This window comes from Trichosurus vulpecula, chromosome 8 (assembly GCF_011100635.1).
Source record: "Trichosurus vulpecula isolate mTriVul1 chromosome 8, mTriVul1.pri, whole genome shotgun sequence".
Classification (NCBI taxonomy): Eukaryota; Metazoa; Chordata; class Mammalia; order Diprotodontia; family Phalangeridae; genus Trichosurus; species Trichosurus vulpecula.
This window is the reverse complement of record NC_050580.1, coordinates 8,867,612-8,894,933: the sequence shown is the minus strand read 5'-3', so window position 1 is coordinate 8,894,933 and position 27,322 is coordinate 8,867,612. Positions and strand designations below refer to the sequence as shown.

The following is a 27,322-nucleotide window of genomic DNA, read 5'->3' as shown; positions in this document are numbered from 1 at the left end:
CTGATTTTTTCTAACTTTTTTGCTTCACTTGACAAGGATTTTTTTCAGTTGGTCCTTGTGTTCTTCTCTCTTGACCTATAGTGAAGGCAAAGCTGTTTATCTGTAGTAGAAAACATGAAGGCTGTGATATTCTGGAGAGCAGGGACTGGCTTTAACTTTTCTCTGTATCATCAGCAGCCCTCCACATAGTAGGCACTGAAGAAGTATTTATTTACTGACTGATAAGTCTTTTGTATTAAGGTGCTTTAATAGTTTATTATTCACTCTGAAGAATCCCTTATGTATTCTTTCATGACCGTTTCGAACATCAGCTTTTATTCTGTACCTTATAGAATGAATGAATGAATGAGTGAATGAATGAATGAAATCGTGTGCGGGTGTGATCAGGATGCAATATCATTACCAGAGAATGCAGCATCAAGGCCATGTTAGGGCATCTAAACAATCACCCCCTCCATTGGTGTTCCTGTAATGGCAGGTGCTTGAAGAAGGAACGCCAGCGGAGAACGTTTGTGGGAGGGCATGGTTATAAGTGCCACAGAATGACTGTTTGGGTGGGTCACCAGAGTGTGGAGTCCCCACATTGTCCCTTCTTAGAGCCTCCCTTGAGAACCCCAATTTGGCAAACAGGATATGGTTTTTGGCATGTATCCTACCCACGTCCAGGGAAACAAGTTGGGTTCTTGGGAGTCAGTGGCCTCATGTGTAAACTGGGCCCAGTCAGGAGGTTCTTTGTTTACCGACACAAAGAGAGTCATGTTTATGTCTGAATCGTCCTCAGCATGGAGAGACTTTGCCCCTGGGGTGATTCTGTTGTAATTGAGATGTTTACTCCTTGGGACAGAAGGCGCAGACCCTCCCCTAGAATGCCTGTTGTCTCTGCTCTTCTTCTTAGAAGGAGAGGAGCAAGGCAGTATGTTTTCTGTGGTGAGTCTTTGCAGTCATAATCACGGGCATTTGTCCTAATTAAGTCATTTGCTCCAATGAAAACACTTCTGCATGCGCCCTTCATGCAAGAATTATCCCTGTGCTCCTAACCGGGAATTACAGGGCCTGACACCCTCAGGCCTTGGGCCGTGAAGTAGGTCCCAGCCCTGTTAGACATGAGTGCCTTCTTTAATCACCGGGCCATTGGGTGGGTGGGTCTGGCCTGAAACATTGACCTTCACAGTGAACGTCTAAACCTCTTGGGATCTAGTCCTTTCAGTGACATGGGCTTGAGCTCTGCCTCCACCCACCGCCCTGTTCCTCTCTGTTTGCCCACTCAGGGGTGGAATGGCTGATAACCAGGGAACTGGGAAGTGATTTAAAGGGTGGAGCCCCAGAGGAGAGACAGGAAGGGAAGATGAGCCTTTTATCATTAAGCTGTTGGACTGTGTTGCTAAGGATTGGGGGCACAAAAGTAGTGAGGACCTGCTCTCAATGAACTTGTATTCACCTAGGGCAAAGGCCCTACCAGGGAGTAGTAAGGGTCAGGCCAGGGAGCCTGGGGCTGGAGTTGCAGTAGGGTGAGTTGGAAGCCATGTGCTATTACTTTTACTACCATAAGCCAAGAAGGAGGTGGAAAGTGGAAGTGGGGGGGGGTGTTGTAGAGAGGTTATGCAGTGGTAGAAGATGGTGAGGTGGCCTGGAGGCACCTGCCTGGGATGTGCATGAAGTTTCATTGGAGGTGAGCTAGAGCTAATGGCCCAAGTGAGTTCATTTTGGCTCCCTCAGCCACTAATTGCATTCAGTTCATTTGGGCCAGAGTTCCAGAGGTGAATGAATGGACTTAGCCTTCTCAGCTATGGGGCTCACAAGGGCCCAGGGAGCCCAAGACTTGTGTGGATATAGAATCTCCATTAGGGCTTTGTCACTTTAGTTCAACAACCACTTTTCTAGTCCCTACTGTGTGCAAGCTAGAGATCTAAGGCACCAAGGAGATAATGACATAGCTGGTTCTCCCCAACTGCTGCACTTCCTGAAGCCACGGTGGCTGCCCAGAGCCTTTGGCGTAACATCTGCCCTCTCTCCTCCGGGGGAGAAGTACCAATACTATGAAGGGAGGGTTTTTAGCCCGGCTCCCTGCTTCACCTCTGCCTCCGCAAGAGAGCCCGAGCTTGCTTCCTGAAGGTTAGCCTCATACTGGTGGAAAGAGTTCAAGGAAGGCCTGTGCCCTCTTCTGGCATCTGTTCTAGATGTTGAGAAAGTGTGAGCAACTCTGACTCACTCCCGGCTACCCATTCCTCATTTTGTACTGACGAGGGAGAAGAAGGCTTTGGCGCGTCTCCAAGGGAAGGCTATTTATTTCATGGCACTAGGATAAAAAACTAGTGTCCTTCTGTGGAGCTGTTTTACAACCAGAGTTTGGGTGGGGTCTGGGCTAAAATGGCCTGCACTGACTCCATGTTCTTGCCAACCCGAGCCCTTTCCAGCTGTTTGATTTTCTTTAAATATGTGTCATTTTGCTCCCAGATTTCATGCAATGCAATGAAATAAAAGTTATCTTTGTATGTGTCTTTAATAAAAATTTTAGATTCATTTAAAAAAAAACAAAACCTTGGACAATTTGAGTAATCTAGTTCTGTAAGTGGCACCATTATCCCCAGCTCCCTGGGTAAGGAAAGGCCACATTTTGTTTAAAGTCTCTGTAATGGGTCATTGTTAATTAACTGATCTGTTTCAAGTGAAGAAAAGAGCTGATTAGCGACTCATAAAAATAATCATTTTAGAATCATTTTTAAATGAAATGTATCCTACTTTAATGAAGTTTTATTTTCTGTGAAGGTCACTGGCCATGGCTCTCCACCATGATTTCCGGCTGGAAAAAGCTAGTGCCTTTGGGTCTGTCTGTCTTTAGCCAGTTGGGAGGCTGCTTGGGAGGCCACTGTGGCGGCTCGGGCCTGGGACCCACTCTGGCAGCCGTGACCTTCCCTGGGGCTGATTGGGCACCTTGCATTTACATGCCAGCTTTCATTTTGCTCTCTAGAAAGCTGCTAACATTCCAGGCCTTGCGCTGAGATAGTTGGAAGTCTTCAGACAGAAGGTGGGCCAGCTTGTTTGAAACATTTTTACAACTTTAATTAGAAACTGTAGAAAATACAGGAAACACATTTTTCCCCCACACGAAACAATCGTACTTCCTTCCTGGCGCAGCATCACCTTACTCCTTTCTTTCACAAAAATACTTTTGACTATAGTTTATTTATGTACAAAGATTGTTAGCCCCCACGTAGTTTTACCATAGAGGTGAGCAGCTCATCAAAGCCCCAGAGTCCAAGTGGGCTGCCCTGGCATCTCACTGAACATTTGCAACTCATTTTCCTTATGAATGGTTTTCAAGGCGAGAGCCGACCCGCTCGCTTCAACATCTTTGTAGACTAAAAATACTTAGCACTAAAATGGATTTAATGTGGAATAAGGAGGAAGCTGGACCCAAATTGGAAACGTGGGTCAAAGCTCCTCGTAAAGATGCTCGCTCCTTTCCTTTCCCTTCCTCTTCCCCCTTTCCCCTTCCTCTTTTCCTTTCCTTTCCTCTCTCCTCCTCTCCTCTTCTCTTCTCTCTCCCCCCTCCTTCTTACTTTCCTTCTTTCCTCCCTCCCTTCCTTCCTCCCTTCCTTCCTTCTTTCATTCCTCTCTCCCTTCCTTCCATTTTTTTTCCTAGCTCTCTGCTCCAATAATACTAAGGCTCTGTGGCATCACTAATATTGCTACTCTTTTCACTGATGCAGATCGCAACCCCCTAAAGACTTGGTTGAGGAACTGTATGAATTGCTGAGCCCATAAAATTCTTTACCCTCCAGCCAACCTGGTAACAAACTCCAGCTAGGTTGTTCCTCAGCTAAAAAATAAACCGTCCATCATTGGGACCATATTTGAACATGTAGAGAAAGAGGCATTCACATTGGAGCCCTGGCTCAGCTCCATGAGCTGGCAGAGCCAGCGTCCGGAAGGACGCAGCTCACTGTTCACAATTATTTCTGTGTACAAAAAGGAGAAGTGAGACCCCTAGTTCCTGTCATGACAAGCGAGGGTTTGACAGATAAGAGCTAGTGATGACTGGGGGATCTGACGATTATAAAAAGAGAGTTGTAAAGGTGCAAAGAATGAGTGAAAAAATAAAGAAGATTTCCATTGTCATGTGGAACCAAGAAAGGATTCCAAGTGTCTTTGTTTATTTAAAAAATACCTAAAAACTTTTGATTCACAGCTTTTCCTAAGGATGTCAGTGAGTACAGCTTCCTACTAGATTAAGTGGCGATGATGTTTGTCCATTGAGGCCGCTAAGCTAAAATGCACTGTGTTTCTCTTTGAGATGGTCAGGTCATCAACAGTTGTTACAAAGCTTAACAAATAATATAAAACCTCTGGCTGCAGTCTATCTGAAGAGAGCCTACAAAAACGTTTCCAGCCGAGGCAACAGGATGCCCGCGATGCCTCAGTAACCGTGGTCTTCGTCGTCTGTCTCTAAATAGGTGGTTTTCAGGTTCTTGCCAGAATTGATTATTTGGCCTTTGGGTACCAAAAAGATTAAAAATGAGCTCTAAGAAAGCTTAGTGTCCCATTACTTTGACCCTGTCAACTTACAGTGATTAAAGGCATGTCCTGACTTTGGGCGGTTCGTGGCTGCTTGCCAATTGGGAAATGAGCAGTAAACATGTCGTCGGTCTGGAGATGAAGACGCTCAACGAGAGGTGTTGACGAGACACAGAGATGGGATCACTTGGCTTAACTCTACAGCACATGAAGGCAAATATACACAGAGTCACATTTTAGAGAGTATTCATGGTCTCCGACCACTTGAAAAAAATTGTGCTTTCTCCAGAATTTTGTGTGCTGAAAATTGCACTCACCCCCTGCTTGTTTGCAAAATTAAATGTAAAAATGAAGTCCCGTGCAAACGTAAGGCTTGCTTTTTTCTTCTTATTAGTATTTCAGAAAAATAAAGGCTGGACACTAAGTGTGAGTTTCTCTGCTGTGTACAGAATGACCGCCTGCCCACCATTTCTTGAGCAGATCTGGGAACGGGGGGAAGGGCTTTACTTAGCTGTCATCTTTGACCATGTACATTTCATTTCCCATTTTCCATCACACAGCAGTGAACTGCAGACAGAAGCGGGCAAGGGCTGAAGTTAATCCCTTGCCTCCATTTCATTATCTGTTAAGTAAAAAGGCCTTTTTGGTAAGCATGGTGAGAGATGGATGTTGCCCCAACGACAGCTCTGTTTAGTTGATTGGGAACCTTCGAAGAAAGGGATGACTGAATTCCAGTGTGTTTTCAAGATGGCGGCCTTTGGACTCCAGATCCCGCGGCTTTGTTAAAGGAACCAGAGTCTCCATCTTCCGTGCTTTTTGGATTCCGTTTTGGATTTTTGCTTGGGAGCGGAGGAATAAGTCTCCGGAGAATAAGGCAAGGGTGTGACCTGAGCTTCCTCAATAGGGTGAAGTTTTCTCAGAACTGGCTGGAGCTTATCTTCTTGCTGCTTGAAATCCAGTTCCACGCTAAAAAGCAAAAGAGAGGAAGAGATTGAGTGCTGAGTCATGTGTACATGAGACACTAGTTGGTACAGCTCTAGCTAATGAAGCCTTTTTAGGTTGAGAGGGATTATATGTTGGCTAGGTTCCAAAAATCCATATTTTTAAACATTTTTATGGTTAGCCTTCAACATTGTGGAAGCGCATGGGAAATCATTTCATTGGGCTGGACCTTCACTTGCTATATGCTTTGATTTCTTACCCTTGTGAATTCAGTGTGGCATTCATTAAGGCATTAAATAGGTTTGTAAAGGGAAAAAAGTTAAACTGTAAATGAAAGAATGAAATTCCCCCCCCCCCACCCCCAAACACACAAACACACACACACACTCACTCTTTTGGAATACAAAACTCTTGATAATTGGAGTAAAATGAGACAGCAAAAAGCAAGTCCTTTAAAGATCTGGAAGCTGTCTTGGGAAAGTAGCTTAAGAATAACTAACATTTTCCACTTGTTATCTCACTTGGGCCTCCTGACAATCTCCGATCAAGTTCTCCAGGTATTCTTTTCTCCATGGAAAAATGAAGGAGCTGAGGCTCCTTCCTCCCAGCAGGAGGCCACCCAGCAGCCATGAGTCACAAGGGAGAGGCAAATCTAGTCATCTCCTTAGCTCAGTGTTCTTTCTCCCACACCCATTGCCCTTCAAAGGGATGTCTTTCACCCCAGTATGGGAACCGTATTAGAAGCTGCAGAAGAAGAAAGCGCTTCTCACCATCATGGTATCATCTCACCAGGCCTGTGATGGAAATGAATTACAATATACTCTTAATATCTGATTCCTAAATATAGATGGGCTAGAGTTAGATGGCCTGGTCTACTAATTAGGTGAAATGTCCCTCTGTACTTTCTTTTTGAAATATCCTCTTGTTATGATAAATAATATCTTGATGACCATGACAGATTACTAAACACTGCCTTTAAATGTTCGCTACATCCCCCGCAAAGTCTCCCACCTCCCAGCCCCTACCCCCATGTGATTATCATGGCATTATTTATAGTGTTTATTTCCATACCACCTACCCAGGGCTGCAGCAGGAGCAGCTGAACCCAGGGCTTGGGAGCCTTTGTCTTTTGCTCCTTTCTCCCCAGACCCTTTTCTTGTGGTTAGAATGTGATCTCCATGTGAGGAGGGATTGTTTCTTTCTTTGTATCTGTATTTGCATCGCTTAACATTATGTATAACACAGAGAAGGTATGCTTATATTTACCTTGTATTTTGCAAAGATTCATCTGAGGACGTGCTGTTTCCTGCATTAGATTGTAAGTTCTTTGAGGTCAGGGGCATTTTTCTTTTTGTCTCTCTATCACCGCGCACTGTGTCTAGCATATATTAGTATCACTGTGCACTGTGTCTAGCATATATTAGTCACTTAACAAATAACTTAGTTCTTTCCCCTTTGTTAAACAAATTGGTGTGACTTGGCAGGTCCTTTGTATTCATTTATCAGGGCAGATATTTATCATCCCTCCCACCCCATGCAATAGAATGTCAGTTCCTAGAGAGCAGGGATTGACTTTTTTGTGTCCTCTGGCACAGTGCTTGGCCCATGACAAGGCTTTGAAATGATGCTTATTGAATTCAGGGGCGTCGTCTGTCCCTCCCCCAGCCATCTGAGAGAGGCTCTGAAGGAACTTGTTGAGTGCAATCAACACGATTGACTTACCCAGTTTGACAAAGTGTAAAGTGTATTTTAAACTGGGATGCTGTCCCCACAGAAATCAACTGTAGTCTTGATTACCTGAAACATATGCAGTCCAATGAAAGCATCTCTAGTCACACCGAATGAGCTAGTCTCCCCTGTAAATGGGGTCCTCTGCTTTGGACAAGTAGGGTGGATGATGACCTAGACAAAAGAGAGCTCCATTTCCCCATGCCCTTTGGAGTCAAAGGTGATGCCCAGCGTCTCCAGCTCATCCCCATTTGCTGTGATGTTTCTGAGCAATGAAGATGGAAGACATTGGCCTCACAGGGAGGATGTCACTATCTCTGCTTGTCTTCTTTAGAGGACCAAAAGAACTTAGTTTAAAAAAAATCAAACTGCTCTTGGAACATGATCCCAGGCTGGGCTGCTCAATCAAGTCTGAAGCAGTGAGCTGGGAAAATTCCTTGCCTTTATCTCCTCTGATAGAATGATGTGCCTGCTGACTCTGAGTGCAGCTGGCTCACACCAGGATTTTTATAAGCAACAACATTATTACATGTCACAATTCACAAAGAAACTGAGTCTAAAACTGTTGTCCTGTTTGTTTTTTCCTCTTACTTCCCTCCCACCCTCAGTCCCCTTCCTGTTTTCCTGGCCGTGTGACGTAGTAGAAAGACCCTGAGACTCATCATCAGGAGACCTGGATGGAGTGGGATGCTGCTTTAGATATTGTGTTTGTTACTAGTGGGGGCTGACCTGACTCAGGCTGTTCTCCTGGTGGTTTAGGTCTGATATTGGAAGAAAATGAGACACTCATAGGTTGTTTAACAGCTAAGAGAAGGAGCAGGAGTTAGCCAAGAGGCGGGAAGCACATTCAACAAGATGATTCAGCAAGAACCCTGTAAATGAATTCATCTGAGCACAGCTCCCCTTCTCCTGAGCCGTCCACAGTGGTCCAGCAGCTAAGCATCATTGAGGGGCTGCACTGCCTCATGACCTTTGTAAAACAAAACAAAAGCCCTCACAGAAATTGTTATCAAGGACCAGAGATTTAGTCCCCCGAGACAAGTTAGCCCGGATAATGTTCTGAATTCTTTTTAAGGAAAACTACTGACCAAACCCACAGAACAGGGGATCCTAGTAAATTCCCCCTACCCAAGTGACAATGAGGAAATCTATTTAGATTCAATTTATTCACCTTCAAAATGGGGATAAGTATATTTACCTTAACCTCCTTTTCTCTCATGGCTGACTTGAAGAATGCACCCTGGCAACCTTAAAGAGCTATGGATCTATCTGCTTTTGGTGAAGTCATCATTATTGCATATGGTCAAGATCTCAGCACGAGTTTTCTTCATTTTTATGTAGCGTCATTAGCTCTTTAAAAATTCATACTTTTTTTTCCTCCTCCTCTCTCTTTTTTCTACATTGCTGTCACTTTCCAATTCCTCTCACCCCTAACAGAATGTTCCCTTGTAACCCAGGAGTAGATTACAAAATCAATCAGTGTATTGGCTCAATCTGCCCAAATTGTGTTGACTTGTCCACATGGTACCCTCAAATTTTCGTAGTGCCCTAACATTTTGTGAGCTGGAAGGAACAGTCTGAGTTTTCATGAAGAGGAAGAAAACAAGAAACAATATTTGTCCCTGTGCTCCTCTCCCTGAGAATGAGGAACCTTTCTGGATACCTAAATCAAGAAATCTTAATGAACAGATCTCCAAACTTCCCAAGGACCTCCATTAGCCAAAGTGAAATTCATGTAAAGCAAAAGCTCGCTAGTTCATATTCTCCTAATTAAGAATTTATGATGACTCAGATCATAATGTTTCATCTTCCAGTCAAACACTCGGAAGAAGTGGCAGATACGGGGTTTTCTGACAGCTTGGAGGGCCACTGAAGGGCTCTCATGTAGACTCCATTTTTCTTATTAGGACTCATTATTTCTTCCATTCTCTTATGTGCTTTGAGATCCATGCCACAGGAGGATCAATGGAAGGTGCAGGGCTTGTTTCGCTTGAGGAAGAGAAGCCTTGGGTGGATATGTCCTCTTGTTCAAGCACGTGAAACATGAATTATTCAGCTTGGCCCTCAAGAGTGTAAAGGGGAACTGGTGGGATACTTGTTCTGACCCAGCTTGCACTAGACGTCATGTGAGAGGTCGCTTCCAAGGCTGGAATTGCCATTCTGAGATTGCAAGGGATAGATTTCAAGAGCTGTAGAATAGCTCATCTTGAGAGAAGATCAGGATTAACCAGGGGCTAAACCAGAGTTCCTTGTGCTTCTTCCCAGCCTTTGTTGAAGAACTTTAGCTAGGGGCAGCCCACTTCCTTTTGCTGGGAACATCTCTCATTGTTAAAGAGACTGGGATGGGGGGAGGGCTTCAATGGCTTCTTCCCGGTGCTCTTCTTCCTCCCCTTTCCCGGGCCAAACAGGATGAATCTAGTCCCTCCTTTTCCTGAACCCTGTGCCAGTACTTGAAAGCCAGCGAACATGCCCCCTGGAATCTCCCTTTCTCTGGCTTAACAATCTCCCGCTGTTTGAACGGCTTCTCCTAAGGCATGACAATTTCTAGACCCTTGGCCATCCTGGCTGCTGTCTTGCATTTTTAGTATCAGATGAATGAACATTCAGCTCTGGCCTCACATGCTACCACATGCTCTTTCCCCCTCCTCTGAAATGATCTGTTATTTACTTTCTGTATTTTTTCCCCTCTGATTTTGAGTGAATGTGCCATTCATTCCAGTAGAGAATGTAGACTGGGGGGCCAGCAGATTTCCATTTCATCCCCACTGTGTCTTAGCTTCAGCCTCTTCCTATCATCTTGGAATGCCTTCCTTGCTGCCTTCACACATACCCAAGTCTTCTCCATCCTGAAACAAATAAACCTTCACTCCCCTGAGGTGTTGTCTACCTTTTTTCTTTTTTCTTCTTCTCAACTAAATTCCTGTTAAAAAGCTGTTGTCAAGTGACACCAACTGATGCCTTTACTTCTCCTCTTCTGTCTCTTCTAAACCCTTCGCAATCTGACTTCTGAATTCATCATTCAAATGAAATTGCTCTCTCCAAAGTTACAGTGATTTCTTAATGACCAGATCTAATGACCTTTTCTTGGCCCTCTTGAGCCTTTGATACTGCTGACCACCTTCTCCTCTTGGATGCTTGCTTCTATCTTGATTTTCAAGACACCTCCCCTTTGTGATTCTCCTCTGACCTCTCTGGTCACTCCTCAGCTTCCTTTGCTAGACTGTTATATGATTGCGCACATCCTTCCCATTCCCAGGGAGTATCCTCTAATGCTCTGTTCTGCTCTCTCCGGGGAACTCTCTGCCTCCTCTGACACTGCTTGCCAGATTGGTGTCTGCCCAACTATGCAGCCATTACTGGAGAGGCCCTAACAGTTCTCCACTCTACTCCTAACTCCACTCCACTCTTTGGACTTTGCACAGTACATATAGTAGGTGCATAATAATGTTTATTGGGTGACTATTGACTGACAACTGCCCCTCTCCCTTACCCCTTTTTTTCCACCTCCTCAAACTTTTCTTTATGTGTTACCCTTCCCCATTACAACATAAGATCCTTGAGGACAGAGTACCTGGTGCTCACCTCTCTCTCTCTCTCACTCTCTCCCTCCTTCCTTCTCCATCCCCCCTCTTTTTCTCTTCCTCCCTCTCTCTCACTGTTTCTGTCTCTATTCCCCACCTCTCTCTGTCTGTGTCTCTGTCTCTCTCTTACTCTCTCCTTCTCTTTCTTCCTTTCCCTCCCCTGCTCTGTCTTTCTCCCTCCCCCCTCCCTCCTTTCCTCTCATCTCTACAGTCTCCTGCTTTGTTCAGTGATCACCTCTGTGTTTCTTGGATCTGTAGATCTGTAGATCCAGCTCCTGTCTTTCTCCTAAGCCCCACCCTTGCTTCACAAACTGGACGTTTCAGACTGAACACTCTGTTGGCCTCAGATGCAACAGGATCAAACAGAACTCATTTATTTTCTTTCTTTCCAAACTTCTCTCTTGCCATCAAGGGCGCCGCCATTCTCCTTGTCACCTGTCTCACAGCCTGGGCATCCTCGTCCATCTCCTCTCCCCTGTCATATCAAATCAGCTGCTGTGCTCTCTTTTGCCATCTTTTTTACAACATGTCTCACATATGTCTCCTTCTCATCATTCACCTTGTCCCAGCCGCTCTCACCCGGACCCTTCCAGCCAGCTCCTAGTTACATTCTCTGCCTCTGGTCTGTCCGTGTCCTTCCCTGGTAACTCCAGTGGCCACCTGCTACCTTTGGGATCAAATGGAAACTCTCTTGGTATTGACACCTCTTTGTAACTGCCTCCTTCCTTCCTTTCTTATCTTCTTACGCATTCTTCTCCTCCAAACACTCAATGGTTCTTCCTTTCCCTAGCTTCAAGTGTTTTCCCTTCCAATATACCAATATGTAGCTGTACCTTTATACGTATATGCATACACATACATAAAGTCTCCCTCTTTAGACTATAAGCTGCTTGAGGGCAAAGACTGTTTTACTTGTCTTTGCAACCCCATCACTTATTGCATTGGCCAGAATATAGTAGGTGCTTAATAAATGCTTGTCGTTTAATAATTATAGCTATCCTAAAATGAGATTGGCTACCTCTGGAAGGGCCATGGAAGCGGGCTTTCCCTTCTCGGATGTGTTCCAGCGAAGGCTGGGTGCCCCTCGTCTGGAATGCTGCAGAAGGGGTTCTGGTCCAGGAACAGATCGGACTCGATGGCCCCTGAAATCCCTCCTACCTCTGATAAGTTCAACTCTGAGAAATGATAGACTACAAGGAGACGAGGATTCTGCCTCTGAGATGCTCCATTCAGTTAACCTCTTTCCTGGAACTAGTGATGATGCATATTACTTAAGATGATAGTATTGGAAAAAAAATGACATTTGCAGAATTTTCCTTGGAGCAACGGATAACACGGACGTACCCTTGAAATTCGTGCTCATTTCGGTGTTGTTCAGTTAATCTAGCGTGAGCACAACGAGGAGCTTGGATTTCTTGTCTTAGTGCAATTTGGGGACCTGTAATTCTTGACTTTCCAGTGAGCAACCTGTTATTAAGTAATTAATCACACTCTAGAACCATGTAATCGTGGAAGAATCTAGGTAGAGTCTGTGAACAAATCCCTAGACTTGATCTGGGAAGGCAGATTCTTCGCCGTGCCCTCACTTTGTTTTCCATTGCCATGTAGCGCAGAGTAAGAAAGTTCAGTTTTAGAAGATGCTTGAACATAATACCAGCAAACAACTCTGTGTCCCAGCACGTGTGGCTGTGCCCTCACTCCCCTGGAAATGGGAAGGGCCTTCTAGGGTAGATTTAAAAAGCATTAATTCCAAATAACATGAATTTCAATGATACCTTGCTTCCTGCCGGTGAATCCCTTGGGGTCCATGAAGCCCTGCACTCATCTCACTCATTAGAGTTAGAGACAGCTGGCAAGCAATGGGAGGACCAGAGAGTTAATAGTGTGGCCCAGCTCTGTTGTTCATGGGCACTCGAGGTCCTATAGTCTTATTGGGTAAATGGTAAAAGGAGGGAGCTCTCGCCCGCTGGATGAGATTAGCTGCCTTGTGAGAGAGCCATGGTGGTGGAGTCAGAATTCTCAGGTCACATTTCATGACTCCTATTAGCATTTTCTCTTTAAGACTGAGAAACTTCTTTATGGGGTTGGTAAAACTAGGTGGCAAAGGGCAAATCTGTGCACTTCCCTTGCTTCTGCCAACCAGGCTTGGGTAGAGACAAGATGGAAATGTGGAGCAGAGCCGAAATCATGGAAAAGCACCCAGAGAAATGGGAACGACTTAGAGATAACTGGTTGGAAGCCAGTTGGACTTAGCCAGGTTGTAGTCCTCAGAAGAACAGGGAGTTAAGTCTTTTCCTGATGCTCCCCCAGCCCAGGTATGGAAGAGACTGCTTAAGCACAGATGTGCCTCCTCAAAGGGACCTTGTCAGGTGTATGGTAAAGTGGCTGCCTGGTCAGACGGTAGGGGACAAGGGTCCGTTGTTAGCCTTCCCCTCTAACCTTTAGGCTTTGCCTTTTCAGCTCATGCCGACCCCCTTTCCTGCTGCTGTCTTAGTTTCAGGGGTAGGCACATTAGTAACAGCTGGAACGGGGCTTCGTAATCTTGACTTAGACCTAGGAGTCTTCCAGGTCATTTATTCCCTGCCCAAGGTCACTCATGGAGTGAACCAACATAGCTAGGCTTTGACCCTGGAGTTTCTCCTTCTACGGTTTTATTCTTTCTTCCTAATCTCTGTGGGCCTCAATTGACTCATCGTGAGTGAGTGGACATTGGCCCTGGGTACTGAGGACCTGGGTCCAATCCCACCTGTGACACTTAGAGTTTTTGTGACTTCTCTAGTCCTCAGTTTCTCCATCTGTAAAATGAGCGGGTTATACTCAATGGGTGCTGAAGTCCCTTTAGGTTGTAAAACCTTTACAATATTCCAGTTTGTTGTTATGAACAAGAAAGTCCATTTCCCATGAGTCTTTCTTCCCACCCTAGCACCACTCCAATGACTACATGGGGAGAGAACGAGGCTCATTTTTTTTTTTTCCTTCCTGGATAAGTTCATCCCTACTTTTAACAGCCCACACTGCTGCTCCGTATTGTTGGAATGACATTCTAAGTACAATTCCAGCCAAAGGGTTTATCCCATGGCATCAGAGACAGATGGGCCATGTTTACATTCTGACTTTAGAGCTCTAGGAAAATCCTTGTCTCATAAGGCTAGACTGCAGAGGTTACATGGCCATACTCCAGTCCTTGGTGTTCCACCTGATTCCAAACAGATGTGGGCAGGGGTGGGGAGGAAACTTGGAGGCTACACCTTCATTGGTCTGGTGCATTTCCCTTCCAAGTCTTCCAGAGCACAGAACACGTCATCTTGGTGTATAGGATGGGGGCAGGGGGAGGATATAGGGGTCAATTATTAATTTCTGTATTTTTTGACATAGATCACAGCTTGAAAGAATTCAGATGGTTTGATCCCGGCTGACTTCCCCTGTGCTTTTGCCTTAGTGGACTCAACTGCAGAAGGACATACCATATCTGCAGAGTGACAGCCCCCCTGAGATGCAGTTCAGATTACCTCTTGTCTTTTTACCATTCTTTTAAATGGAAGAAACAGCTCCTGTTTCACTGGATTGGCACCCAAAGGACCCAGATTCAAGCCCCGATTGAGCCATTCCCTGTCTGTGTGACCTTGGGCAAGTGGTCTCCTTTGACTTCTGAAGGAGACCTTGAGTATTTCTTTCCCTCCTCCCTCCTGCTCCTCGCTTCCTGGTGCCTTCCTCCTTCAGAGATGTCCTCATATCTGCCTTGTGGGTACCACCCTTGTCTTTCTTGTTAGACCTGAAGCCTGGGACTATTGATGCTTTTCCTTTGTCTCCCTTAGTTTATTTACTTAAGCGCTTGATTAATTTTCTCAGTCTCAGTTTCTCCTTTTGTAAAATAGAGATGATGATAGGACTCAGACTATCAATCCGGCAGGCTGGATGGGAGAAGTGAATAGAATTTTCTATCTAAAGTTCTGGCAAAAGCCAGATAATTTACAGTGAACAAGGACTCTCAACAGTAAGGAACGCAGAGAATCTGATAGGATCTTAATCTGCAAAGGAAATCTTTAAGCTTATTTCCTATCATTTTGGAGAAGTGACATAGGGTAGGGAAACAATTGGGTAGAAGCTGGAGTTAGAAGAACATTGGGTTTCAGGCTCCTCTTTCATCCATTTACTTGGCAAATGACAGTGACCTAGGTGCTCTGAGCCATGATTAGCTGGTGTGTGTGTTGTCTCTAATAATGCTTTCAGGGTCTGGGCCATTGTGAGGAAAATGCTGGGTAAACTGTAGAGAGCTCTGTAAACTGTGAAGATCTTTACAGAAATGTCATCTTTTGGCATCATCGCTTAGAAAATTAATGAGCTGCCAGGATAGAAATTTGTCAGAATATTTACCTCTGAGGTTTCACTGAACACAGTTTGTCTAACCTTGTCCAAGGCCATGATTTCCCATTCTCGCTCTTCCATCAAACTGACATCCCACTTCCTTTCTGGACCAGACAGTTCCAAGGCCTCAGTCTTCTCTTCCCTACCTGGAGAGTCCTCATTCCTTTGATTATTTTTTTGTTAGAGTCTTTTCTCACAAGTCCTTTCTGGACACTTTCAGCATCGCCTCATTTTTTGCCGAACCCCTGTAATGGATGCGGTGCTTTCATTGGTATTGAGCAGTTTTACCAAAGAAATGGATGCCCTCATCCTTGCCAGGTCCCCTCAGCTGGACTCCCCCTTTTCTCGTCCCCTAGACCCAAGCAGCTACCAAGGTCATTGATTCAGCACCTACAGGCCGTCTCCCATCGAGGCTCCTCCTTCTTTAAATTCGCCATAGACTCCCTTAGTTCAGACCCTTCACCTCCTGCCCATGCTATTATAACAGACTTGACTCTTCACTGTTCTCACCGTGGTCAGTCTTTCCCAATCCATCTATCTGACATTTGCCAAAATAATCTTCTGAACATGGGGGCTGAGCCTACAACACCTTAGAAGCCTCCAGCCTCTTCCCGTGGACTTTTGGATGCAATTCACAATTCTTGGCTCTTCTCCCTGTGGCTCCACTTCCCCTCTCCCTCCCGCCCCCGGCCCTTTGAGTTTTTTCAGTGGTTCCCTTTGTGGTTGCCATTTTCTACTAAAAGTGGCCAGCTGGCTGACTCCTGCCCTCGGCATGCTGCCTTCCTCTCCAGGAGTTCATGTAGGTTATACTTTTTGCCTTGAAGCCACCCTCTTCTCATATTCACATGGTGACATATTCCTTTTCCATCAAGACTGGCTACAGTTCACGCCTCCTCCAGGGGGCCTTCCCAGATTTCCTTCACATTCAGCCCATTAGCTGGTGAATTGCTCTGACCCAGGGATCTTTTCTCCTAATCCACTTGTACAGGGCTCCTTTACCTGTGGGCATTGGTGCCATTCTTTGCTTCTTGCCCGAGGTAGAGGTCGGTGCCACTGTTCTTTGGGTTGGGCTGCCACTGTGCAATGTATGCCTAAGGTCGTATCAAATAGATTGAACTCTGTTTAGTGTTCTTTGGCGCATCTTTTACTCACTCTTTGGAAAACATCCCTAGTTCTGTTCTCTCCGGCCTCTGATTGAAAAGTCCTTGGTGTTTCTCATTGGAGGATTTACATATTTGGGTTATTTGCATTTATGTTTTTCAAAAATTGTGTTCCAAGAAGAATGACTCTGTTCAGCTAATTTGATTGAAGTAAATGCTTTTTCTTCCTTTCCCCACTTATTTGATTCTCTTGGCTTTCTTGACCCAGGGTGACCTGCATCAATGGAAAGTGTTCCAGGTGGGGAGTGAGCAGGCCTGGATTCTAACGTAGGCTCTCTTTGCTCCTAGCCATTGGTGTTCACTTACGTGAGCCCATTCCTTTACCTCTCTGAGCCTCAGCTTCCCTACTTTTTCCTCCTGCCTCCGAGGTTCACCCTTAACTTCCTGCAGCCAGGGCCCAGAGGCTCACTTTTGCTCTCCTTGTACGAAGGGTTCTTCACATGCTGTTACCCATTCTCCTGCTCACAGCCAATTAAATGGTCACCAGCGATGGTGGATGGGGCGACTGCTAGCTTGAGCGAGGGACCTACCCACGGCAGGGAGAGGAGACGGCCCCCATCAAAGGGAGAGGCTGGAAGAGGAAGCGAGGGGAGGAGGGCTGCACTGCTTTTGACAGTGGAATAAAGAATGTCCTCATAGGGGCACTGAATCAGCAAGCCAAAGGGAAGCCACTTCATGCTTTGTTTCAGGATACATTTTTCTGCCATATCCCTTGAAGATGCTTCAATGTTAATAAAAATAAAAAAGCCTTCAGGGCAATGAATGCTTGTTAAGTTAGTACCTTGTGCCAGGTACTGGGTTCTGCTTGAGGGCATGTGACTCAGACCATGGCTTCTTCTGAAGCCAAAGCACAACAATCTGAGTCAGTCAGGAAACAAAGGGAGGCAGCCAGGTGGTACAAGGGAGAGAGCCCTGTGCTGGATTCAGGAAGACTTGAGTTCAAATCCTGCCTTAGATACTTAGTAGATACATGACACTGGGCAGTCTGTCTAGCGGCTGTCTGCCTCAGTTTCCTCTTCTGTAAAATAACAATCAGACCAGATGGCCTCTGAGGTCTCTCTCAGCTTAGAGCCAGAATCCAAGAAACTCTCACATCCGTGTATCATGTTGTTCTTTCCTGTCAACCAATTAAGTTTTCCATTGCATTTTCTTCCTAGCAACCCTGGGAGCGAGCTAATGAAAGCTGGTATCGAAGTCATTTTACAGAGTTTCATGGCTTGCCAGCAAGGCAGAATTTGAACGCAAGTCTCCTGAAACACTGGCTCCCTAGGAGTTCACAGTCAGCATAATGCAGTGAGCCTGGGCTCAAATGCCACCTTTGATGCTTACTGGCATGACCCTGGACCAGTCACTTAACCTTTCTGGGACTCAGTTTTCCCATTTGTAAAATGAGGAGGGTTGGACTAGGTTGCCTCTGAGGGCCCTTCCACCCCAGATCTATGATCCTTGTTGGGAACATTGGTGTATAAACAAAAATGTCATGCAAACTGGATTCAGCACTTAGTGCTTGGGAATGATCGGTAAGAGATAGACAGGAGTCAATTTGGGAAGAGGCAGAGGAGAGGCTGTTTCAAATGCAGTATCTGGCACCTTGGTTGTACGTTGAAAGAAAAGGGGGGATGTGGGAGAAGGTTTCAGGCTCGGGCAGCAGCAAATGTTATGGAGTTGGGAGAAGGCAGCATGACATAAGGGAGCAGGACACCTTGGTGTGGCTGGAAATAAGGAATAGTGAAGGTGAGTTATGTGAATAGGATCAGAAACATTGGCAGGCAGCAGATCAGAGAGGGCCTCGAATGCCAGGTGTATGAACTTTTGTATCATCTTGTAGGCAGAGCAGAACCATAGATGCTTTTGAGATGTAGATGGCAAGGCCAGACATGTGCCTGAGGAAGATGATTTTGGCAGATAGCTAGGTGAAGAATGGATTGGGGATGGGGAGGACAAGTCATGAGGCTTAGAACAAAGCAGGCATCGATAGATTGGGAAGGGAAATGTGGATGACGGCCATGAGTTCCTCATAGAATTGATAGGGCTAACAGATGATGGGTAGGAGGGTATGCGGGCAGCCCAGGATGACTCTGGAGGCTTGAGTCCAGGGAATCTGGAGGTTGGTGGTGGCATTAATAGAATGGTTCCTGAGCAGGAGGGAGCCAGATGGGTTAGAGGGTTCATGGACATGTAGAGTTTAGGGTTTCCATGAGGAATCCTCCACTTGGTCATGGCACCGGCAGTTGGAGCTGTAGGATTGATGTTCAGGGGAGAGCTGGGGCTGGAGCTGGCCATTGGTGACTGTTGAAACCATGGAGAAGATCAAGAAGGGAGAGAGTCTATGTATAGAAAAGAAATGAGGACCAAGGATGGAACTTTGGAAGAAGGTCACACCCAGCAGGGCTAAAGGGAGAGTGAAACCAGTGAAGGAGAATGAGGCAGGAGAACAGCTGGGAAAGTTCAGTGCCACCTGAGCCAAGGAAAGAAGGAAGTTAAAGGGGATAAATACTATAGGAAAGGTCAAGGGGATGACTGAGAAAAAGGTAAAACTGAAGGATCGGCATTTTGTCTAGAAAATTCATTCATTTATGTGGAATGCCTTGATAAATTTACTGTGGAAAGTGGGCTAGTTTTTGAGTCTGAGGACCTGGGTTAAAATCCCTGGTCTGTTCCTTGTTACCATGTGACATTGGGTAATTGAAACATTTAATTTCCTCATCTGTAAAACGAAGCAGTTGGAGAAGATGCCAATCTGAGCTTGATGCCAGCTCCAGATCTGTGACCTTTGGTCTCCTTCCTGAAGTCAAGTGTTCTTATGTCATTATTATCAGTGAACCCTCAGAGCAAGCCGCCTTTACTAAGCATCTCCTGTGCCCCAGGCACTTGGGATGCAGGGACAGTAATGTCACAGTCGAAGCTCTAGGATCTGATTTTCTATTGATGGTTCCATAATTATGTAGACAAGTATATACAAAAAATATGCCCCCTCCCCTAAATACAAAGTACTTGAGGGAGGGATCAGAGCTCTCTGTGAGGTGATGCTTGAGCTGAGCCTTGAAAGAAATCCGAATTCTTGGAAGTGGAGCTTCCCAGGAGGGCATTCCAAGCCTACATGAGATGGGGAGATGGACTGTTTGTCACATGTAAGGAGATACGAGAAGGCCAACCCGGCAGAAAAGGAGGCTTCAGAGTCCAACCTGAACAGTTTATCTTTCTAATGCTAACAGAAATGAGGATGGTGCTGAACCTTCACCAAAGGCCTCCTCTTCATACACCAATGACTGCTGGGCCAGCCGATGGAGCTGACGCCCCGGTCACTCCTGCCTAGCTGACAGGACTCCAAGTGTGGCCGTCCTGACCAGCCTACCCAAGGAATGGAGATTTAACACCGGAAGCTTGGAGGTTGGGAAGGGGGTAGTTGGCTTTCCCATCTGTTCTGCTGCTGGGGACTGCAGTCTCCCTCATTGGCCTGATGCCCACCCAGAGCATTGGAACAGCGACATTATAGTGGATCTCGATGAATTACTCTTACGCCCATTTGTTTTCCTTCTGCATTCCTGTGGCATTCTTGTCATCATCTTTATTAAGGTCTTTGGACCCTCCGTTTTCTGTTGCAGTTTAGGAACTTGGAGCAGATCATCACTGACTTGCACCACTTCAGAGCTGGCAGGGATGTCGGCAGGGATCATCTGTCCAAATTCTAAAACTCTACAGTATCTGCCAAGTGACGCACCAGCTGTCCTCTGATCACCTCAAACAAGGAAGTCAGCCCATCCCCCATGGCTCTAGCGTGGCCTTTTGGGGCCAAGGAGATCTTTATAATCCCTCCTGTCCTCCCCGAGTCTGCTGTTCTGCTGGCAAAAGGTCCCTGGTTCCATCAGTGGCTCCTCTTACATCGGGGTCCAAAGCCTCTCACCATCCCTTTTAACTACCTCTGGCTGTTCCACAGTTTGTCTTTGCTCTTCCTACAACAGGATGCTCAGACCCGAAGTAGTGCTCCAGATGCGTGCTGACCGGGACAGGGTGCAGGACACCTTCCATCTCCGTTATCGGAAGTGATACTTTTTACACAGACTTTAGAACCAAGGTCACACTAAGCTTTTATTCAAAAAAATTGGGAGTGGGGTGTATCTGTGAGTAGATTCACTGCCCTTTGCAAGTAGGAATCTATGAGCTTATCTATCAAGGAACATTGATAAGGCACTGAACGATGTGTCAGAAATTGGGTTAGGCTCTAGGAACAAAGTGACAAACTTAAAAATTGGAGTTTGTGCCTTCACTGTGCTGACGTCTAACAGCCGCATTTTAGAGATGTGGATGTTAGCCCTGTCTGAGAAGAAAGGACAGCCAAAGACAAAAGGATGTGAAGTGGCTGAGCTGGGACCAGAACCCTGACCTCCTGAGTCCCCAGTCCAACGGTGGTTCTGTGTATCCTGCAGCCACCCGTGTCAGTGTGTGCTTACATTCTCACCTTCCCTAGCCTCTGTGCTGATCTTGACAGTGAACCATTAGCAGCTGGTTGAAGGCAGATTTTCTAGCTTATTATAAGGTGTTTTGATTGGTGTTTGATTTGTGTCCCAAGCATTCTCCAGCTGAAAGTGGTTAAGTGGGCAGATGGCCCCTGCATCTTTCTCTCCTTGGTGGGTCCATGTTCTGGCCTTTTCTAAGCTTTGGTCCTAGGGCGTGCCCGAGTTAATAAGAATTATCTCCAGTGGTTATAACTTCTATATTGGAGATTCCCTTGACTAGAGGGATTTCATTTATTCCAATTCCAAGTTTTGTGGTGGCAATATGAATCCCATATTTAACTCTCAAGAACAATTTGACATTTATATTTTAAATGAATTCCATTTATTTTCTCATGAAATTAAATATTTAATGACCACCAACTGTTAGAAATCAGCATATATGGTTTTAGTTTTGCCGTAAGCCTAAAAATGCTGCCGAGTCACCCAGACTAGGTGGATACAGAGGTTTGCCCCTTGACTCGGCTTTTACCTGATTATTGAACAGTGGATCCAGTGGAGATATCCTGATGCTCAAATTTCAGTTTACTGTTGAAGTGATATTGAAATTAACACACTACCAAAGGTCTTACCCAGCTCCTAAGGCTAAGAATCAGAAATCAGATGCTTCTGACCCCAGGGAGGAGAGAAAGCTTTGGAGTTATTGGTGCAAGTAATTTTCAAGGAGACTTCTGTTTGGCTTTTTTCTGCTTCCTTTCTGAGTAGTGAGTGAGTGATTGCCTTTCAAAATCATTCTTTTCTCTGACCTGAACAATGGAGACTGAGCCATAGAGTAATTTCTGCCCTTTCTGACCCACATGAAGACTTATTTTATGTTCATTTTCTGAGATAATTCATAGTAAATGCCTAAGAGCAATACACAAACTATTAGACAAAAGGCTCATTTCTCCCACATCAGTTCCTGTTGTTAATGAACTTAATATGCCCAAGTGATGGCAATTTAAGCAGGAATGGAAAGGGCATTTCCTCTAAGAGCTAATCAGGGAATGACAAAGACTGGGTAGCTTTTATTCCAAGTGGGCTTTGGACATGATCGAATTGGCACAATTTCTGCATACAAATGCAATTACCTCTCCTCACAATAAGACTTCATTAAGCTGAAGTATTGGAGTTCTTGTCTCTGTCTTGATCGGGCACTATCAGAACCTGCCTTTCCCTCTGCATTATCATCTCTTTTGAGTTGGGTATAAAAATGCTGATCTGACTGCAGAGGATTGGGGATTTTAGATTTTTCTCTCTTCAGGCTTGCGAAATAGATTGTGATGCTTGGATATTTGATGGGAGGAAACACATCCATTAATTTTCTTGTTTTACTTTTGTCACAGAAAATTAGGAGCCTTTCTCCTTGTCTCTGCTTTTCTATGTGTGGTGCTGTTAAAATATGTAAATATTACAGGTTGGAAGAGTTAGACTTTCAGCTTTCATTGATCTGGGTGAAGTTCCCATGAGGTGGGCTTTGGCATTCTCTGGATGTGTAATCATAGATGGGGAGAAATAGAAAATCACCCTTGTCAAAATAATTTCCGGTCTGTGGGCCAGACTCCAAGAATATTTGCAAAGTAGCCTGAAGGAGAGTGATTTTTACTGCAGAAGGGGAGAGGGGTCGTGTAGGGAGTGGTGACCTTTGAATGTGTGTCCATGTCCTACTGTTGACCCAGTCTGCACCTGGAATCTACTACGCCTCATAGCCTCTTAGTACTACTTGTTGCCAGTCTACGGTCAAGCTTGTCTCTTCTTTGGTCACAAACTATGAACCTTTTTTGGTAGTTGCTGAGGATATACAGACACACCAAAAACAAAACAAAACAAAAAAAAAAAACAAGAAAACATCCCTTGCCTTTGAGGAGTTTGCTAGTTCCTACTAAAGTAGAAGAGGTCCATCGACACCCTGTGCATCTCCCTGAGTCTGGGCAAGCTTTCTGCCATATTGACTGCTTATGTCAAGTGGCCAAGTGTTCAGGCATTCTGTTCATTCGAGGAGTCATAAGAATTGAAAGAGGGGATCTTAGAGACCCTACATGTTGTTTCTCCTCCAGTCCCTTGACAGATGCTGCTTCATTTTTGACTTTATATTCCAGGCACAGAGCACAGGGCTCCGTTGGGAGGTCAGCTTTTAATATTTGCTCGCCTTGTGACAAGTGCTGGGAAACGCTAACAGAGTAGCCTCCCTTTCAAGAAGCACACATTGTAATGAGGGAGAAAAGATGTAAATGGTAGTTGTTTAATAAATGGGCTTTGAAGTAGATTATGTTTAGGTGAAAAGGAAACAAAAAACCCCACAGGCAACCCTAAAAGTTGTGTGGTTGTTCAGTCCTGTCTGACTCTTCATGACCCCATTTGGGGTTTTCTTGGCAGAGATACTGGAGTGGTTTGCTATTCCCTTCTCCAGCTCATTTTATAGATGGGGAAACTGAGGCAAGGAGAGTGAAGTGATTTGCCTAGGGTCACAAAGCTGGTAAATGTCTGAGGCTGGATTTGAACTCGGGTCTTCCTGACTCCAGGCCTGGTGCCACCTAGCTGCTAATGAAAAGAAAAGAAAACAAAAAACCCAGACAAGTCTTTATGTCTTCAAGGCTGATTAAAGACCTGGCCATGATATTTCACATTAAGTCAGATGTCCGTCCTATCAAATAATGGAACAGCAATGTTAGAGCTGTCAGCCCAGTTTGAAGTCTCGATGAAGGCACTTTTTCAATTACATTGAGTCCCCAATAAATTATTTTGGAAAATGTTTTCTTTATCCCAAATTGTTGTTGAACCAAGGGTCACCTGCAGTGCTTTCATGGAAATGGGTCCAGCTGAATGGACCTCATTATTTTCATTAGTATCTTTGGAAATGTTCTCCATAGGAAACAAAGAATTAAGTGGCCAATTTTATACCTGTATCTTTCCTTGTTCTCTTATGAAACAAAGCCAGGACAAAAGGGGCCTCATCAATACTGTGACTCATCAGATGAGTTTTGCAAAGGAAAGAGTAAGGAAGGTGAGGGGCAAAAGTGTTCAGTCTCCCATGTGCAAAGATCCTATTAGTAACAGAACCTTAAAATATTTTCTGAAATAATTAGAGCCTGTTTTGACAGCTGTATAGATGGTAAGCTGGGGGAAAGGGAGGGAGGAAATTTCACCAAGAAAAAACTTAAGTTTCAATCTCTCCATCTTCTCATCCCATGCTGGGGTGGTCTTTAATCAGACTTTAACAATGGAGCCCAATAGAATTGAGGTGTGCCATCTTGAGAAAAAAAGGGAAAAATCCTATCCACTATTCCAAAATGCCTTTTATTTTTTCCTAGGGCCATCTTGGGTTTGCTAGTTTTCAGCCCCCAAATGCTGAGGGCTCTTTTGTCTGGCTACCTTTTAATCACCTCCATATAAGGAAAATAAAATTCCTTCATCCGGAAATGTACAAAGTCCCCTTAAGGTTCAAGCAAACTCTCTAAACCTCAGTTTCCCCATCTGCAAAAGAAATGACTTGACCTTCTAAGGTCCCTTCTAGTTCTGAGTATTTAGATGTGTCTGAATGCTTTGATTTGTCCATTTTATCCTTCCTTTCTTTTCTAGCTGTGAATCCAGCAATTCCAGAAGTGTCAGAAAGCTTGGTAATCATGGATTCCAGTCCTTAGTTAAACAATTTACTGGATTCAAAGCCAAATAGAGATTTGAAAGGATGGATGTAGGTCTTAAGATTTGGAGGATCAAATGTCAATGGAACTCTGCTCAATTCAATTAACAGTCAGGACCAAAGGAACCCAGATTGAGAGTTTAAGAGTTCTCCGACTCCGTCTCCTTTAAAGAGGAGAACACCAGAGCCCAGAGAGATGACTGGCCCAAAGATAGGTGGTTAGTGAGTTGGTAGCACAGGGATTGTGCCTGGGTCTATCCCTTTGCCCCAGTCTTCTCAGTGTCTGTTGGGCAATTCTGCTTTCATTGAGATATATTTCCCACTATTTGTGAGAAAGGGTGCCAAGCACTATAAGGCTGCACTCAGCTAAATTGGTAGCATAATGCAGTTTTTTCCAGCTCATGCACATCCTAATTTCATGAAAACAATGCTCTGAATGCTCCTTTGGGGAGGTCATTCTGTTTCAGATGAAAAAGTGGTATCCCCCAAATCAAGATGGATCTGGCCAAGTTCACTGAGGATATTGTTCATTACTGAGCACACTGGTGTTGGGCTTTCTGGGCAGCAGACACGGTTAAGGAACTGCAGTGTGTGGGCTGGGTCTGTTACAGTGCCTTCTTCTGTTCAGTTTTGCGGAAGAATATGGTCTTTGGGAGTTTGGATTTCTCAGCATGTGTTTGACCCATCAGATCCTATGGTATAGCATGTATGATACCACATGCAGTAGGGAAAAGTGATGGTGATGAGTTAGGGGGCTCTCCATGACTGAGAAAGGATCTGTGCTCACATGGGCCTCTAGTGGATTGGAGATAAATTAGCATTTGGTTACTCCTGGATTCACCGGCTTCCATACTATGGTGCCCATTTCTCCCCTGTTGCCCTCCATTCCCCCTTCACATCCCACACTCCCAGAAAAGCGAATCTAGCATTTCTTAGGTTGTTGGTACTTTTCAAGTTCTATACTCAAGTAGTAATTTTATCTCTTCCAGTCTGATCTCTTGAGATGACTGACCATTTTCTTAGTAATTCTATATCTGATAAATAGTTGGGGGGAAAGTCTGTCTTGGCCAAGTAGCCCCTAACGGAGGTGGTTTCTTTTAACTAAGTGTTTTCTGTCACAGAATGTTTTATTCCTTAACTTTACTTCATTTTGTGTATTGGAACAGAATGATCACATTATCATGTATTCATAAGGGCCTTTAAGAGCCTACTGTCCAAACTCAGTGTGTCTTGTGAAGTATGACACTTGAAGATTAATTCTTTACTACCTCCAGCTATGGTCTGGGGGAAAGGAAGGCAGCAAACCTTTCTGGGCTATAAATAATCACCCCATTGATTAGGATGGAGCCTTCCAATATGGGAGAGTTTATTTTAAGAGCAGTCTTTTAGAAAATTGATATTACAATAAAAAAGGCCATGGTTACCCAAACTAGATGACTCATTAGAATTACATCTCATCGAAAATGGGCATTGGGCTTGATGATTTACGGCACAGGGTTGTGTGGGTTGGTGGTTTCCCAAAGGAACTTCCCTTCCTGTGCGCCTTTGCCTTCAGTTCCCCCCTTGTAATCTAGTTGTTCGAATCTGGGAAGATGTTAGACTTTCTTCAATAGATGTCTTACTTACATGACCACCATAAAATAAACAGACAACAAACCACCCATGAAATCCCTAAAAGAAGCCACCTTGGGATTCTTTACCAAGATCAAATGGTGAGACCCATTTCAAAAGACTAACAGAAACAAAATTTTGCAAGCAGGCCCAAACCTGTGTTCCTGGCCCTTTGACCAGAGCTTTCCTAGGGTAACTCTATTTGTTTAGGTTAACACACTTTTTTCCAGGTAACATGAGATAAAATCATAGTCTCCAAGCTGGAGGGTACCTTGGTGACCATATATGATCCAGCTCTTGCCTAAACAAGAATCCTTTCTACCTGACAAGTAGTCATTCAGCCTCTGCTTAAAGAACTTCAGTGAGGGTGAGCCCCCTACCACCTTAGGAAGTCCATTCCACCTTTTGGGAAGGCAGAAAAGTGACCCCACCCACTTGGCCTGTCTCATTTTCACCAAGTTCAGATGGGCTTTGATGGGAAACTGATATCCTCTGCTGTGATAGAAAGCCAGTATCACTGGATTAGGGATCACGCATTTAGTGCTAGAAGCATCCTCAGAGATCCTCGAATCCCGTCCAACCCCTTTATTTACAGAAGATAAAAATGGAGCCTCGCACACTTAAGAACCTTGCCCTTGAACATGGTGGGTCTGGGGTTCAAGCCTAGGTCCTCTGACCCTACCTCCAGGGATATTTCCCATTCCCTGTTACTGCACTGGCCCAATTAACCTGAGTTTGTTGAGCTGTCTCCCATTCTTGGCTGGGTTAAGCACTGGCTCTATAGTCAGTATGGAGCTCAGTTAATCTCATTACTGTCATCATGTCTGTTGCTCTCTCCATCTGCAGCTATGCCAGGTGGCCCTCTGGCTCAAGTCAAGGTCAAATCTGACTGTGAAACGCAAACACGGAGCTCCTGAAACCTCCAGGTTTGCACTGGCTGCCTAAAAGAGCTTCAGAGGAGGGTCAGTCTCATGACTTGTTGAGTGACAGCATTTCAGTATCAGTTTTAAGTGATGGCACAGTTGCCCACCTCGCGCAAACGGGCATGGTAACATTCCACTTTGACCATTCCTCTCATGGAATTATTTCTGGAGGTTAAAATAATTTCAGGTACAGTGATGCCCCCGAGCTCTCCAGCAAGCCCTCTGCTCCTGGCTGTGTGTGTCATGGTGCTGGAAGTGTTCCAGTGGCTTATGGCCAAGAGGGATAGAAGCTGACCCAGCTTTCCATGCTTTTAAACTTCCTTATCTGCTGGCTGGGCAGTGGTGTTATCAGCAAAAATCAATG

General features: G+C 45.0%; 2 protein-coding genes across 3 annotated transcripts in view; one reads left to right on the top strand and one right to left on the bottom strand.

Annotated features, from left to right (window-relative positions):
* DOCK1 (dedicator of cytokinesis 1) overlaps positions 1-27,322 on the top strand; it is a 604,993-nt gene that overhangs the window by 206,410 nt on the left and 371,261 nt on the right. The window lies entirely within an intron of this gene.
* INSYN2A (inhibitory synaptic factor 2A) overlaps positions 5,281-27,322 on the bottom strand; it is a 90,504-nt gene continuing 68,462 nt past the window's right edge. The window contains exon 4 of the mRNA XM_036734506.1: positions 5,281-5,481. Within this exon, the coding sequence (XP_036590401.1) occupies positions 5,298-5,481 (184 nt within the window). The 3' untranslated portion in view covers positions 5,281-5,297. The remainder of the gene's footprint in view (positions 5,482-27,322) is intronic.